At 49.1% G+C, this 16,997-nt stretch overlaps 1 protein-coding gene across 1 annotated transcript in view; it reads left to right on the forward strand.

Annotated features, from left to right (window-relative positions):
- The window catches only part of MX2 (MX dynamin like GTPase 2), a 29,262-nt gene extending 12,471 nt beyond the window's left edge, over positions 1-16,791 (forward strand). The window contains exons 7-15 of the mRNA XM_036445306.2: positions 871-1,009; positions 4,110-4,308; positions 7,201-7,279; positions 9,642-9,764; positions 10,024-10,165; positions 11,775-11,933; positions 12,348-12,424; positions 13,735-13,989; positions 15,700-16,791. Coding sequence (XP_036301199.1) covers positions 871-1,009; positions 4,110-4,308; positions 7,201-7,279; positions 9,642-9,764; positions 10,024-10,165; positions 11,775-11,933; positions 12,348-12,424; positions 13,735-13,989; positions 15,700-15,930 — 1,404 coding nt within the window. The 3' untranslated portion in view covers positions 15,931-16,791. The remainder of the gene's footprint in view (positions 1-870; positions 1,010-4,109; positions 4,309-7,200; positions 7,280-9,641; positions 9,765-10,023; positions 10,166-11,774; positions 11,934-12,347; positions 12,425-13,734; positions 13,990-15,699) is intronic.
- The last annotated feature ends 206 nt before the right edge of the window (positions 16,792-16,997 follow it).

Raw genomic sequence — 16,997 nt, forward strand, 5'->3', positions numbered from 1 at the left:
ACCCAACCATAGCCAAACTCGGGGGGTCTCTGCTAGCTCTGCTGCTCTGGGAAAAATATTGGGCAGTGAAATGTTGGTTTCTTCCTCAACATCCAAATCACTGTTCTCTGTCTCTAGGAGCAGTGTAATTCACTCATTTTCCTTCCTGAGTTAGTGACTAATTCCACACTTCTCACCCGCCAGGAGGGTGCTGGTTCATCCATCCAATGGGTGGACTTTCCTAGTACCTCTGGGCTTCTGGGGAAGGTACAACACATTTTAAAAAATCATGCTGATATATATATATATAAAAGCCAAGTGACCAGAATGACAGAACAACCTGTCACTATAATGTGCACTGTGGTGGCCAACTAGTCCGATTGCCGCCCCCCCCCCAAAAAAAAAAAAAAACACAAAAAAACAACAACCTATCCAAGGTTGGGCTGGCTGGCCAACTGCCTGTGTCCTCTCCCCATTGCTGGCCCAGCCCTGATTGGCCCTCTTTGGGACAAGCTGGCCAGACCCCACCTGTGCACGAATTTGTACACCAGGCCTCTAGTAAAGTGATGATAATCGCAGAAGGCTTCCAGGAGAGATCTGGAGAGGAAGGAGAGGTTTCCTCCTGCCATAAGAATTGAGTTTTCAGGAGAGAAGCTACACCAGTGATGGGCTCTGAGGAATAAGTAGAAAATCAACAGAAACTCCATAAGGGCCGGTGGGGTGGGCATTCCAGAGGAAGGGGATAGGCCAAGCGAGGGCTCGGAAGGGTGAACACTGGGTCCCGCACTAGGATGACTGGTTTTTACCATAATTGGGGGGGGGGGAGGTGTCTTACTGTGCTGCTGAGTCATCAGAGACCTACTCTTCCTTTGTGTGATCCTGTGGCATCAGATCAAGGCTCTCATCAAGAAGTACATCCAGAGGCAGCAGACCATCAACTTGGTGGTGGTGCCCTGTAACGTGGACATCGCCACCACAGAGGCGCTGAGCATGGCTCACGAAGTGGACCCCGAAGGAGACAGGACCATTGGTAAGAAGGGAGAACCAGGCTTCCAGAGGTTGGGGAAGGAGGGGAGGCCCTCACACACGTGGAAGGCCCTGGAGGTAGGTCCACTGTAAGAGATGCCCACATCCTGTGTTAGATTCAAGTGCTGCTCCAGCCCGAGCTCCATGGGCGCAGGGTCCATCCGTGCTGGTCATCTTGCTCACAGTCAGGGTTAGCTGAGCCGCCAGGACGTGCTTCTTCACCCTCCTCATTGTTCCATTGCATTCAGGAGCCGTTCTGAATGGGGACAAGACCTGCTTTATCTGCTCTCCCACGATGGCCCAGAAAGGAGAAAGTGGCTGGCCTATCAGTTCTGCCATAACACAGTGAAGGTCTGGGCCCCTGGGTACAGGGAAAAGACCGTCACAGACCCCAGCGAACACACTTCCAGGCGAATGTTGGAGCCTAAGCATCTGCAGGACTTAATTCAAGCAGAATGCTTTGTTGTGGGAAACTGTGTTATCTTCAATGTCCTTTTTTAAAAAATATATATTTTATAGATTTTTTTTACAGAGAGGAAGGGAGAGGGACAGAGAGTTAGAAACATCAATGAGAGAGAAACATGATCAGCTGCCTTTTGCACACCCCACACTGAGAATGTGCCCGCAACCAAGGTATGTGCCCTTGACCAGAATGGAACCTGGGACCCTTGAGTTCGCAGGCCGACGCTCTATCCACCGAGCCAAACCAGTCTCGGCTTCAATATCCTTTTTTAAATGTCACCCTTCGTGGCATTAACGGGACTTGGCTTAAGAGCACAGACTGCCTGGGTTTGGTTCCTCACTGACTGGCTCCATGCCCTTGGGCAGTGCATTTAACCTCTCCTTCCTCCTCTGTAAATGGTGCTAACAGTCACAACCACCTGCGAGGGTTGTTGGGAGGGTTACACGAAGAACTATTGGGTGCCCAGCTTCTCCCTGGGTTCTCTCCTTCACTGGCCAGCTTCAGGTCACGTACCTAGTCACTTGGCTGGTTGCTTCTTCAACTCTCTGACCTCTACATATGGGAAACCAGAACTTGGTTCTGAGCTCTCCCTCTATCACACACTCTCTTGAAGTGACCTTATGTGTCCAGGCTTTTGAATTCGTTCTACATGCCAATGACTCCCAAATCTCTTTCTGGAACGCTTACCTTTCCCTAGACTCGATGTCTCCACTTGGATGTCCATCAAATGTCTCCAAGGTATTGTGATCAAAGCACTAATCTTGACACTATTCTCCCACACCCCAATTCTCCTCCTCCCCAAGGCTTCACTGCCTCTTCACGGCCCCACACCCACCTGCCCAGGTCTAAAGCCATATCAAAGAGTCACCCTTGATTCCTCCTTCTCCTTGCTTCTGTGTCTAATTCATCTGAAGTCCCCACAACTCTGCTTCCAGAACTAATACCGGGCCTGTCCGCCCTTCTCCATCCCCACAGTCACTACCCAGACCCAGCCTCCATCGCCTGCCTGGGCTACGCAGACATGCTCTGGTCGCCCGGCATTCACCTTGCCCACAACAATCTACCATCACCATCACCCCCTTTCCTCCTCACCCCCTGCCTTAGACCGCAAGTCAGGCCACGCCCCTCCTCTGCTCACTCTCCAATGCTTCCGTCTCACGTGTCCAAACCCAGACCGCTTTGCCGGGACCACAATGCATTCTGGGACCTAGCTTCTGCATGCCTCTGGGACCACGGCTCCCATCACTCCCCACCTTGTCCCCTACTGTCCAGTGCAGCTCAGTCATCCAGCTCCTTCTCCACCCACAGGGCTGGCTCCTTCCTCTCATTCAGGTCACAGCCCAAACATTGCCTGCTCTGAGACCCTCAGCGTCCAGCAGCCTACACGTGTACAGCCACCTGGCCTGTGGTCATTTCTTTGCCTTTCTTTTCATTCCCGGCATGGAATTTATCAATATTAGATATTTTTGTTTATTTTTTATATGTTACTAGGATCATTTAGCTGGCTTTTCCCCAGTGAAAGACGGAGGGATATTTGTGAAATCAGGAACTATGCTTTCTCACTCATCCCACCTGCAGCAGAGTGCTTAATAAGCATTGGTTAATTTAATGTGTGTGCGGAACGCATTCAGGAATGAACACACTTAAAAAGAGGGGAAAAAATATGAAAGCATCTAAAAATGGCTGAGTGCCCATCTCTGTGGCCCGCCAGCTGGGCCATTAAATGATGCTTCTGAGCTGATTCTGTGGCTGGAGGCATGTGTTTCTAACCGAGGCGCCCTAGAGGGCCCTGTCTCCCCTGCCAGGGCGGATTCTAATGGCAAGCTCCCATTTTCCTGATCTCACTCCCTTTACTCAGAACAGAGCACAGAGACCCAGGCTTCCCTGAAGGAGTGCTGGCTCCGGGGAGGGGCATTCCGGGCTGCTGTCTCCCCTCCCCGGGGAAGGCCCTCTCCTTTGCCAATGGGAGGTGCAGACGCAGATTCAGACAGGCCAGGCCGTGGCTCTGTGAGTCACCCGAAGGTCAGTTCACACAGACCTTGTAGTGAGTCTAGGATGCGCTCTGAAGTAACAGCTTCTGGGAACAGAAGAGACAGAGAAATGAAGCTGTTTAAGCGCCAGGGAAGCTTCTTAGGGACGTGGTGATGGAGCCGGTCCCCTGTGCCCACGCTGCTGTCCAGTGCCCAGAACATTTTTTTTTTTTTTACTTTTTTATTGATTTTCCACAGAGAGGAAGGGAGAGGGATAGAGAGCTAGAAATGTCCATGAGAGAGAAACATCGACCAGCTGCCTCCTGCACACCCCCTACTGGAGATGTGCCCACAACCAACGTACATGCCCTTGACCGGAATCAAACCTGGGACCTTTCAGTCCGACGCTCTATCCACTGAGCCCAAACCGGTTTCGGCACACCCAGAACATTCGTTAAATCAATGACGCAAGGCAGTTGGTGAACTGAGGGAGTGGGGGGAGCCGATCTGAGGGGTGCCGCTGACATGAATGGATGACAGGAGGGCATTGGGCAGCGGAGGCTGCAGAAGGCTCTGTAGGTCCTGGCCGGGAAAGGACCCCGGAGTCCCGCAGCGGTCAAGTGGATCTGAGAAGAGAATGGACCTTCCACGCCTTCTTTATCACCTCGCAGGGATCCTGACCAAGCCGGACCTGGTGGACAAGGGCACGGAAAAGACTGTGGTGAACGTGGCGCAGAACCTGACGTACCGCCTCAAGAAGGGCTACATGATCGTCAAGTGCCGGGGCCAGCAGGAGATCACCGACAAGCTGAGCCTGGTGGAGGCCACCCAGAAAGAAAGGATGTTCTTCCAGGCGCATCCGTATTTCAGGTGAGCGCCCGCGGGACCCTGGAGCTGGGCTCCCTGGGAACCGCTCCCCAACCTCTACCCCCCAGGACGGACCAGCGTGATGACCAAACTGCATATAAAATAGTACAGTATAGCGGAACCCATCCTTGACTTTATTTTTAGTGTTAAATTCGTTGGCTTATTGCCCTAACCGGTTTGGCTCAGTGGATAGAGCATCAGTCTGTGGACTGAAGGGTCCCAGGTCCGATTCCGGTCAAGGGCATGTACCTTGGTTTCAGGCACATCCCCAGTAGGGGGTGTGCAGGAGGCAGCTGATCGATGTTTCTCTCTCATCAATGTTTCTGGCTCTATCCCTCTCCCTTCCTCTCTGTGAAAATCAATAGAATGTATTTTTTAAAATTCATTGACTTATTGAAAGAAATCGTTTTTTCGTGGGCTGTAACAATGGTGCTGATTAAAGGTTGTAATTTGGTGAGCCACAGGGCATAGGGCACCTGGGTTTTCCGAAATGTCTTCACTCATCTTCTCGTGTGCGCCCCATCAAGTCTTAGGAGATGCACATGGCAAGTGAGGATCTTCTCACTTCTGTAGACAAGGATGAGAGGTCAAAGCACCAGTGAAGGAAACAGGACCGGAAGCAGATCTCTGAGCCTCTGGAAACCCATGTTGACCATCATAAATGGTGCACGTGAACATCCGCTTTGGCGCTCCCTCCACTGCGTTAGAGCCCGCAAAGGAGCTGGGTTTTGTGAGGCCTGATCACATGATTGAATGGACACCCTCTCCCCTGGGAATGGACCTTCAGGCCACTGCACAGTGGACATTCTCATTCGCTTAGACCAGTGGTTGGCAAACTTATTAGTCAACAGAGCCAAATATCAACAGTACAACTCTTGAAACTTCTTTTGAGAGTCACATTTTTTAAACTTAAACTTCTTCTAATGCCACTTCTTCAAAACAGACTCGCCCAGGCCGTGGTATTTTGTGAAAGAGCCATCTTAGCATAAAGTCCTCGAGGTTCATTCTTGTGGTCACAAGTGGCAGAATATCCTCCTTTTTAAATGCTGGCTCAGCTCCCATTGCATTGTTAAAACAAACACAAACTCAGAGATCCCCTGAGCAGACAACAGCAGATCAGTCACCCCGGCAATGCTTCACTCGGCTGATTTCACAGACAAGCCGGTGCCCACATGCCTGCTCTTCTTGCTTCTGAAAATCATAAACGAAACTTAAGTTGTTCCCCCAAACTGGCATGAGGCAACCATTAACCAATTCCTCAGCTTTAAGGAAACTCTGGTATGAGAGCCGATCACCACGCAGAAGGAGCTGCCACTGCTTCCTCCTCACATTTTTAAAAAATTAACCCCGATCAGGTACATTGTTTGCAAAGATTTTCTCCCATTTGGTAGGTTCTGTGTTGCTTCTTTGCTCTGTGGAAGCTTTTCAGTTTGATGTAGTCCCACTTTGGTCTATTTTTTGCTTTTCTTCTCAGTGTTTTTGGTGAAATCATTTTCCCCTGTGTTGTTTTTTTTTAAATATATTTTTATTGATTTCAGAGAAGAAGAAAGAGGAAGAGAGAGAGATAGAAACATCAATAATGGAGAGACTCATAGATCAGCTGCCTCCTGCATTCCACGCATTGGGGTCAAACCCACAACCCAGGCATGTGCCCTGACCGGGAAACAAACTGACCTCCTGGTTCATAGATGGATGCTTGACCATTGAGCCACACTGGCTGGGCTCCCCTGTGTCTTTTGTGGGGTTTTATTCAAAGAGCTTTACATTTCTTGTTTTATGTTAAAGCCTTCAATACATTTTCGGTTGGCTTTTGTGTGTGGTATGAGATAAGGATCCAATTTCATTTTTCTGAATGCAGACATATAGGTCTCCTGATATCCTATGTTGAAGAGTAATCTTTGTGCATCTTGGCACCGTTATTAAAATTGAGTTGAGTATATATGCACGCATTTATTTCTGGGTGCCCTATTCTGTGCATGTGTGTCTTTGTGCTAGCATGTACTCTTTTGTAATAACAAACTGTAGCTTTGTAATATATTTTGAAATCAGGAAATGTGGTGCCTCCCACTTTTTATTTTTAATATATTTGTATTGATTCCAGAGAAGAAGGGGAGGGCAAGAGATAGAAACATCAATGATGAGAGGGGATCATTGATCGGCTGCCTCCTGCATGTCCCTTATTGGGGATGGATCCCGCAACCCGGGCATGTGTCCTTGACCAGAATGGAACCTGGGACCCTCCATTCCACGGGCTGACGCTCTGTCTACTGAGGGCCAAACTAGCAAGGGCTGGTCCCTCCCACTTCATTCTTTTTCCTCAAGATTGATTTGGCTACTCAGGGGTGAATATTTGTTACCAAAAATAAAACACGAGTTTGGACAAATCACTCCACTGCTACAAAGTTAGGTTGGTTTTGTTTTCCTGTGGATGAAAAGATCCCTTACTTCAGTGGTCGGCAAACTGCAGCTCGCGAGCCACATGCGGCTCTTTGACCCCTTGAGTTTTTACCAAAGGCCAGCTTAGGAGGACCCTAATTAAGTTAGTAACCTTGTACCTATCTATAAAATTTGAATCTCAAAAGAAATTTCGATCGTGTACTGTTGATATTTGGCTCTGTTGACTAATGAGTTTGCCGACCACTGCCTTACGTCATCAGTTTGTGGGATGATAAAAAGAGAAGGCAGATGTAACCTTCCTAGCGCCGTGCGTGCCTCAGATAGGCTCATCCCATAATTAGCATTTGTCTTTCCCCCTCGCTCCCAGGCTTCTCTGATACCATGCCCTCCCCCCCACCCGGGGAGCTGAGTGAGCTCACTCACCCACTCACAAAGGCCAGGATGTGGGCAAAGGACCATGTGGGCCCTTCCCAAACTCACTGCACTGTCTTGTTTCAGAGTCCTCCTGGAGGAAGGCAAGGCCACAGTGCCCCGCCTGGCAGAGAGACTCACCACTGAGCTCATCTGGCACATCAACGTGAGTCAAGGGTTGGCTGCAAGTTATAAAAATTGCAGCCTGCGTGAATCTCTCTCAGTCACCAAAGGGCTATGACACACTGCATTGAACTCTCCAAATAGCACACAAGCACATTCTGAAAACCAAATAAACCAAATGGCTGCTGGCCAGAGGCTCCGAGGTCAGCGTCTGAAACAGGGGAGGAACAGGGCATGATCTGGAGACAAAAAGGGGAACCGGTCAGCTTGGGGGAAGCAGGAAGAGAAACCATAGTACCAGCTCAGCACGGTAAAAAGCAATGAACGCTGAGGTAGCAGATTTCTCTCTTTTCAGCGGTCCTTAACACTTCACAGTACAAACATAAGACATTTTCCCAGCCTCAGACTTGTAAGGAATATGTATTTGGTTTCCATGGATTCTCAAACTTTTCATGATGTTGTGAAATATGGTACAAGCGTGACTTAGTGGCTTAGTGCTTCTTCTTCTTTTTCTTTTTCTTTTTTTTTTTTTTTTTAATAGATTCCATTGATTTTTTTACAGAGAAGAAGGGAGAAGGATAGAGAGCTAGAAACATCTATGAGAGAAAAACATTGATCAGCCACCTCCTGCACGCCCCCTACTGGGGATGTGCTCACAACCAAGGCACATGCCCTTTGATTGGAATCGAACCCGGGACCCTTCAGTCCACAGGCACACACTCTATCCAGTGAGCCAAACCACCGAAGGCGGCTTAGTGCTTCTTGAGACCTAGTCATGGAGCTTGCCTGAACCTTTGTACATGAGGCTGAACCACAGGGCAGGACTGAAGGTTAACCCCAGAGCAGAGATGACCCCCGGGCCTGGGTTTCGTCCATGCTAAACTGCTCAACTGCGAGTCAGACCAAGACAATGAATGCTTTTGAGCCAGAAAACACACACTCAAAACATATGTGGTGGGCCCTGGCTGGGTGGCTGTTTGTTGGTGAATCATCCCATACATCAAAAGGTTTTGGGTTCGATTTCCGGTCAGAGTGTGTATGGGAAGCAACTGATCAATGTTTCTCACATCAATGTTTTTCTCTCTCTCTCTCTCTCTCTCTCTCTCTCTCTCTCTCTCTCTCCCTCCCCCCTTCCTCTCTCTAAAAAATCAAATAAGAAAAAAAAAGACATATTTGGTGAGAAGGGGACAGTGGACCTGAGAGGCAGTGCACACAAGAATCCCCTTGAAATTTGGTGAAAGCTCACATCCCTGGGCCCAGTTTCTGAGTCAGCAGGTCGAGGGTGGGGCCCCGGATTTGCCCTTGTAAGTCCCCAGGCGATCTCGGGAACACACTTAGAGAAGGACTGACTCTAGCGGAATCCCCTCAGTGTGCAGAAGGAGGCACCAAAAGATAGAACATTGTCTAATTGCAAAACCAAACACGTGTTTCTGCAAAAAGATGTTGCATTTTGATAACATTTTTGATAACACATTTCTCAACACTTAAAGTTTTACATTAAAATTAAAATTTGTAGTATTTTAAATTAATTTTTCATGTATATCAGGATTCAATTTTGGTAATTGTAATTTGAAATATACATATATATGTTTTGTTTTGTTTTGTTTTAAAGAGCCCAGGAGGCCTTATTACCTTCTTGGCGCCCCCACCTTTACCGCCATTTTGTGGAGCCTTGACAAGCTGCCTCTGAGTCTCAATGACCTCCTGCCGGGCTGGCTGCAGCAACCTTGGCACCGAAGCAGGATTGGGGGCACTGCTCACTCAGGTGTCTTTACCGGCAGGGTCCACCTGTCTGGGCTTTGGTGAGCAGGGTGCAAACTGGAACCGAGCCACTTACTAGCTCAGCAAGGCTGTCCAGCTATGGGCCTCTCTGAGCTTCCGGTTCCTGTCCTGGAAAAAGGCCATGAAGCCGGTGCTTCCCCACACCCAGGGGCGTCACTGAGACACAGGGCGTGGCCACAGGCAGCCCTCGTGGAGCGCTCTAGGCCCTCTGTTCTCCTCACCTGCATGGTGATTGGTTAGGACTGTCCCCAGCCTGGCACCAACCCCCATGGCATAGCTTCTACCAAAGCGCCCTTTCTCAGTTTATGACCTTCAGATGCTCACCCAGGCCACGTGTTCCTAGAGAAAGCTGACACTGTGTTCAGGTGTAATTGATCTAGAGACACAGACACTTACCTAAACCAAACGAAACCAAGATCTGCCCCTCCCCATCTTCCTCGCTGTAGAACAGAACCACGGATTCTGCTCCAGCTCCTTAGTGGGCCTTTGCCTCAATGCCTCACACAGCGACAGAACCCCTCCCTCCGTCCTTGACTTCCCAGTGGGTTCTGCTCCTGTGCCCAAGACACCTGTCAATGCGCTCCAGGCTGCGGTGTCTCACTGCTGGCTGTTATTTTGTTCAGAAATCACTGCCGCTGTTGGAGGATCAGATCCGAGAGAGCCACCTGAGCTCCATGGAGGAGCTGCGCCAGTGCGGGGAGCACATCCCCAACACCGATGCCGACAAGATGTTCTTTCTGGTCGAGGTGAGGACTCCCGGGCGCCAGGTGACACTCGGGCACAGAATCTGGCCTCTCCCTGAGGCGGCCACACCCTCCCAGGTGGCACAGCGCATCTCCGGGGCCTCTGTGCTCCCCTGCCTGGGTCCTGTGGGGCCCTGCCTCCCTCCAGTGTCACCTGTGAGAGGAGTGTGGGTGGGTGATGTACTGCCAGCTCCCTCACCCTCTGCACCCCGGCCCGGCTCCTCAACCACAGCACAGTGGAATGACGTTACCTCTTTTCCAGAAAATCAAAGTGTTCAATCGGAACATTGAAAGGTTAGTAGATGGAGAAGAAGTGGTGAAGGACAAAGAGACACGCTTATACAACAAACTCCGGGAGGAGTTTAAACAGTGGGTCCGCGTACTTGCAGCCAATTCCCAAAAGGGTGAGTCTTGGACAGGGCTGCCCCAGCAGCAGCGTCGTAGTTACCAAGGCCAGGAGCTACCCCCAGCACAGGCAGTGTGGGGTACTGATTGCCCACCCCAGAGACCCTGGCCTGCGGCGTGCGGGCATGCATGACTGGGCGGGAGCCTGCCCTCACCCACTCCACAGAAAGCAGCTCCGCATCCCAGACTTGCTTCTCTCTCGCATCTTTGTTGTGAGGCTAGGCAATCCCGCTTCCCCCATTTCTCCCTTCTGGTAACCCCGAAGCCGAAACCAGAGGTGAAGGCTTTGGTCAGAGTCTCCTGGCTCTGTCTGGCATGCTTCCAACTTCCATTCTGCTCCAGCCAGGATGAAAGTGGGCTGCGTGTGCGTGTGTGCGTGCGTGTGTGCGTGTGCGCACGTGTGTGTGCGCGTGTGCATGTGTGTGCACGTGTGTGCGCGCGTATGTGCATGTGTGCGTGTGTGTGTGTGTGTGTGTGTGTGTGTGTGTGTGTGAGTATTGCATTTTTGTCCATTCTGGCACTTGATAAAAATAGTACTGTTACCTAGCCGGTGCGGCTCAGTGGTTGATGTCAACCTATGAACCAGGAGGTCATGGTGCAATTCCTAGTCAGGGCACATGCAGGAGGCAGCCATCAGTGATTCTCTCTCATCATTGATGTTCTCATTTCCCTCTCCCTTCCTCTCTGAAAGCAATAAAAATATTTTTTTTAAATGTCTGCCACTTTCAAAAAAAAATAAAAACAAAAAAAAGCACTACTCATTTCCACAGTAGAATTCCTCTAACCCTAGTTTAGCTGAATTTTTGAGAGACTTGTAAGTGAAACATGTAACTTCTTATTTTCAATGAACTCATCTGCTTCCTTTCTATCAACTATACACACTCAACATATTCTCGGGGTGATAACTCTCAGTTGAAATACATTTTTTTTAGAGTTAGATTTTGTTCCTGAAGGTCCCTGTTAGAACTTGTATGTTTTTCATTATGAAAAGGACTCCCGTTTATGCCAGGGTTCTTGTCCAAGCATTACGAAGGGTTTAGCAATCTGGAGAAAGGAGCTGTGCTGCATGTAGATTTGAGAAGAAGTCCAAAGACGAAAGATAGTTTTAAAAGGCATTGGGGGTCAGAGGAGCTTCAGCTAAAGAAGCTAAAGACTCTCATCTTGTCTAGAACCTTTGCTTTTTATTAACACAATTTGTCCTAAGGCAAGGTGGAGATAATACACTTCAAAGGGTAGAGTTTCAAAGGGTAGGATTTACAGAAGCATTGTTAGATTGGGAACAGCCTACACCTGTTCAGGTGTTTGGCCAATAGGAGGCAATAATGTGTAGATTAAGATGCCCTGAGTTGTCTGGCAGCTAACAATCCTATTCAGGTTTGGGGGAGATGCTTTTTAGCCTTCCCAACAGGTAATTACATATGTGGCTCAGCCCTTGTTGAGCCCCCCCAAGCTTCATCAACCTTTTGATGAAACTCTTGTAATCATGACATGCTGACATTGGTTCCTGGCACTTTAGAAGCATTGCCTTAGGATACATATAGTAGGTGAGCAAGACTTTTAAAAATGCCTTTATCTTTAAAAATGTCTGTGGTTTGTTTCACTTTGCAGTTAAAAATATCATTCATGAAGAAGTCTCAAAGTATGAAAACCAGTACCGGGGCAAAGAACTTCTTGGGTTTGTCAATTACAAGACGTTCGAGACCATTGTGCAGCAGTACATCCAGCAGCTGGTGGAGCCCGCCCTGAGCATGCTCCAGAAGGCCGTGGGTGAGGGGCTCTCCCAGCACTGCCCATGGTCTCCATGCCTTGAGGGAGAGACTGGGTTGGAATGACCAACTGCAGCCTGCAGATCTCCTTTGCCCATTTGGGAAAGAAGGGTGCCAGTGCATTGGGCTTCACCTAGTCAGACCTACCCTCCACGCAGCTGTGTGAGGAAGAGCCGGATGCTCACCCGGGGAGGATCACACCTTCCAGGAACGACAGGAAATTGAAGGCACCTGCGCAGGGAGGGTGGTGGCCATGGATCTTATGTCTCCCCAGGACTGTGTACCATCTCTTCCTTCTCTCACTGAAGTCTATAGGTCTGAATAGGGGCCCATACTATGATTTCCCTGCCCTGTGCCATTAAGCCATGTGATTCCTGCTTGCATCTCACTGATGTTTGGTTTTTCCTTTGGTCAGAAATCGTCCGGCAAACGTTCATTGAAGCAGCCAAAACACATTTTGGCGAATTTTCCAACCTTAATCAAACAGCCCGGGTAAGTACCCCCAGTTCATCTGCTGGGCACCTGTGCAGATGTATTAGGGTCTAGCCTTCGAAAGAAGGCGCGTGTGTACTCCATTTAGACATGCAAGGGTGGGGATAGCATTGTACCCTTGCGGGCAGGCGAAGTGAGCAGCAGCGCTGTTTTGCTTCTGCCCGGGTGTTGAGGGGCCCTTCCTGGGAGAAGTAGAACACAGCACTGACCTTGTTCTCTCGATCCCTTGTGTCCTAGCAGGACATAACTGATTGTATGACTGTCCCTAGTAACTGGCGAGTATTTTGGGCCTTTTTCCTTCATGAAGGACAGCATTGTCTACTAATCCTGGTCCAACGTTTTTATTAGTTTGACTTAAAAATATTGCCACCACTGTGTGGTGCCAGGGTTCTTGTCCCAGCAATCTGGAGAAAGGCTGTGCATAGATTAAGTAAGAGTCCAGAGATGAAAGATAATTGTGAAAGGCATTGGGGGTCAGAGGAGCTTCAGCTAAAGGAACTAAAGATTCTCCTTGTCTCAGACCTTTGCTTTTTTATTCACACAGTTTGTCCTAAGGCAAGGTGGAGATAATACACTTCAAAGGGTAGGGTTTACACAAGCATTATCAGGTTGGAGAATAGTCTACAGCTGTTCAGGTGTTTGGCCAACAGGAGGCAATAACGTGTAGGTTGAGATGCCCTGAGTTGTCTGGCAGCAAATATTCATCCTATTCAGGTTTGGGGGAAGTGCCTATTAGCCAATCCAATAGGTAATTACATGTGATTCAGCCCTTGTTGAGCCCCCAAGTTTCATCAACCTTTTGATAAAACTTTTGTAATTATGATATGCTAGAACTGGCCTCTGGGAGTGTGGGTTTCCACTTGGCAACTTAGCCACCCTGCCTGAATCCCAGTCGCCATATAGGGAAGTGAGTGGCTCCAGATAAAGCTCTGCCCAGCTTCGGCTGTAGCCAGAATCTCATTCCTCACCATTTAAAGCCTCAGGCCTCCTTTGCCCTTAAATTATTTTTTAAATACGTTTTTATTGATTCAGAGAGAGGAAAGGAAAGGGAGAGAGCAATGGAAACATCAAAGATGAGAGAGAATCCTCGTTGGGTTGCCTCCTGCATGCTCCCTCCTGGGGATTGAGCTCTCAACCTGGGCAACAGGGAATCGAACCATGAGCTCCTGGTTCTTGAGTTGACGATCAATCACGGAGATGCCTTAAATTATTCTTAATTCTATGTTCAACATCACAGTACTCCCTGAGTAGTTGAAATAACGAGGGGGGACCAAAACAGCAGCAAATGCCTCTCTTTCTGACCCAACCAGAACAAGATTGAAGACATAAAAACAAAGCAAGCAGAAACAGCAACAAATATGATCCACCTGCAGTTCAGGATGGAGCAGCTGGTTTATTGTCAAGACCAGATTTACAGCGAGATTCTACAAAAAATTCGGGAACAGACCTTTAACACGGACGGAAGCATTTCACAGGCTTCTCCCCTGAGACTGTCTTCGAATACTCCTCCGTCTTCTGTTTCCTCCATCACTGAGATCGGGATGCATCTGAACGCATACTTCCTGGTGAGTGTGGGCACACGTGGCCCATGCTGGGGCACGCTGTCTGAGAGGCGCTTACCTGGGCGAAGAAGGGACGGGTCTTTTCTATTCTGATAAGCGACTCATCTATTCTCCATCCTCTAACTGGACCTGTCAGACACGTCTAGTGAATTTCCCCCAATCAGGTTCTTCAGGTGGCAGAGCATGTACTCAAAAGTCACTTCAACCCCAAAGTTCTTTTTATTTCATGCTATGCAGGAAGTACGAAATTACTGTTCTCAGAGTACAGCAAAATACGACTCATCTTGCTGGTCATGGTTTGCTCTCCTTGATGTTTCGAAGGCGTTCAGCCCCTGGCGTGCTTCACACTCACCAGCTGCACAAAACAGGAATGAAATTCCTTTCCTGAGATGACGTGGCCCCATCAGCTTCATGGTTTCTAACCCGCTCCCCACCCCCCAACCCCACTTGTGGACTAAAGCAGCAATTTCCAACTGATGTGCCACAAAAATATTTTAAAAGACATTTTTATTGATTTCAGAGAGAGGAAGGGAGAGGGAGAGATAGAAACATCAGTGCGGCCCTAGCTAGTTTGGCTCAGTGGATAGAGCACATGTGTCAAACACAAGGCCCTCGGGCCAAATCCGTCCCGCCAGGCCTTGCAATGTGGCCCGCACCGCGCTGTCATCACTGCACTCCGCTGCGTTTCCATCACAATGACAGTTTATGACTGTTCAGTAAACCATTCGGCCCGCGATTTAGGCTGGATTTTAGATTTTGGCCCCTTCTCTGATTGAGTTCGACACCCCTAGGATAGAGCATCAGCCTGCAGACTGAAGCATCCTGGGTTCGATTCTGGTCAAGGGCACCCCCAGGTGTCCAGGTTCAATCCCCAGGTTCAAATCCCCCTTCTTTGACCAGAATCGAACCCTGAACCATTCACTCCGCAGGCCGACACTCTATCCACTGAGTCAAACCGGCTTTGGCAAGATTTTTAAAACATGCAATTCCTGACTATTTAGTCAGAAGCACTGACCTCTTTCCCTTAGATTATCAACTTAAAAAATGACAACAGCCAACACAACAATAGCTGTCCTGAGTGAATGAATCAAAATTACACCTATTTTTTTTTTTTTGTCAGATCACCAGACAACATAATATATTTTTTGGGGTGCCGCAGAATTTTAGTAATTAGTTCATGTGTGTCGCGAGAGGAGAAAGGTTGAAATCACCGGACTAAAAGTATTAGGGCAAGCAGAATGGAAGGTAGCTTTTCAACTGTAAAGAAGCCCAACTACTTAACCTTTTCATAATCAGAGTAAAAAGCTGAGTTACCCAGATGTGGAGTCCAGCTGCCAGGCAAGCTGGACATGCCCATGGAGAGAGGGTGTGAGGGGAGGACTGAAGCAGGTCCTGATCTGGCCCCAGAACTGGGCCAGGAGGTCTCTGCCCACAGGTGGAGTGAGGCCGAGGGAGGGGCTCCTGGGAAGGCGGGGATTCGCACCAGGAGCTTGGGGTTTGCTGGCCTCTCCGGTGGGTTCTTAGGTAGGAAAACTGGGCACCCCAGACAGAAGCTCCTCGTGGTTTGATACTGAACACTGGAGGGAAGTGGACGGGACCACCAGGACTTAGCAAGGCGGCCCTGCGTGCATCCAGAACCCCAAGGCTTCTCTCTGCAGCCACAGGCCTCGGGGCCAGACCCCTCCAGCTGACCCTTCTCATCGCCTCTTCCAGGAGACCAGCAAGCGGCTCGCCAACCAGATTCCATTCATAATCCAGTATTTCATGCTCCAAGAGAATGGCGATTACTTGCAGAAAGCCATGATGCAGATCCTGCAGGAAAAGGACCAGTATTCCTGGCTGCTCCAGGAGCAGAGTGAGACCGCCCTCAAGAGGAAGTTCCTGAAGGAGAAGATCTACCGGCTCACCCAGGCGCGGCGCGAGCTCTACAAATTCTCCTCTTAAAGGGGCGGATAGATGGAAGGGCAACAGTACTTGGGAGTTTTCTCTTAGGCCGGTTCGTTGTAAGGGGATGTGGCGCAGCCAGTGGCTTCCGGTTCGGGCCAGCCTTTCCTGTGGCTGTCTGTCCATCTTCGCTGAACTGCCCCAGAGTGTAGACCTCAAGCCTACACTTGCTTAGAGCTGTCACCTGCACCTGCTTGAACAGATGTCTCTCCAGCCCACTGCCTCCAGCTACAGCTTTAACTACCGCTGTCATTCCTTGTTCATTTGTCTCTCCCGGCCCATCAGATCAGGAGACCCCCAGAGAGGAAAAGTGAGTATTATAGTCTTCTTCTGTATTTCCAGAATCCTCCGTGGCACCTGGCACATAGTAGCTGCTCAATAAATGCTATCTCAGTGAGCAAATGAATGATGGAGATTCCCGGAGGCCATGGCTGGAATCAGACTTTGCTTATTGGGGATGGTGTCCCTGAGCTGGTCACTTTCAGATGAATTGGGTCATGCCACCTGCTGTGATCACATTTCCCAGCTTCCTCTGGGAGAGAAGGACCGGAACGATACTATTATTAATTATAGTAGAGGTTTAGAGCATGAAATTTGTGCACTTTAGGAGGTGTCCCCACCTGCTTACTGCTTCTTACCACCCCGCTCACTGCTCCTTACTGCTGCCTCTGAGGCGGCTCCTGCCACCAGGACTGTGCTCACCAGTTCTGAGCCTGGCTTCTGGCTGAGCGGCGCTCCCCATGTGGGAGAACACTGACCACCAGAGGGAAGCTCTGCATTGAGCGTCTGCCCCCTGGTGGTCAGCCCACATCATTACGACAGGTCATTTTGCTGTTCATTCGATTTGCATATTAGCCTTTTATTATATAGGATTGTTTCCCTAGTTACAACAAGCTCCTGTTGCTACGTGTTATTTTTTTTTACTTTTTTATTGAATTTATTGGGATTACACCTTTTATATATTAAATCTTAAAGGGAAATTTAGTAATTAAAAAAACTTTAAAGAAAAATTATGGAGTTTCACACCAGTGGTCATCTCTAGATAGGAGGAGAGTTAAGCGATCCCC

The sequence above is a fragment of the Pipistrellus kuhlii genome, unplaced genomic scaffold, assembly GCF_014108245.1.
Source record: "Pipistrellus kuhlii isolate mPipKuh1 unplaced genomic scaffold, mPipKuh1.p scaffold_m20_p_2, whole genome shotgun sequence".
NCBI lineage: Eukaryota > Metazoa > Chordata > Mammalia > Chiroptera > Vespertilionidae > Pipistrellus > Pipistrellus kuhlii.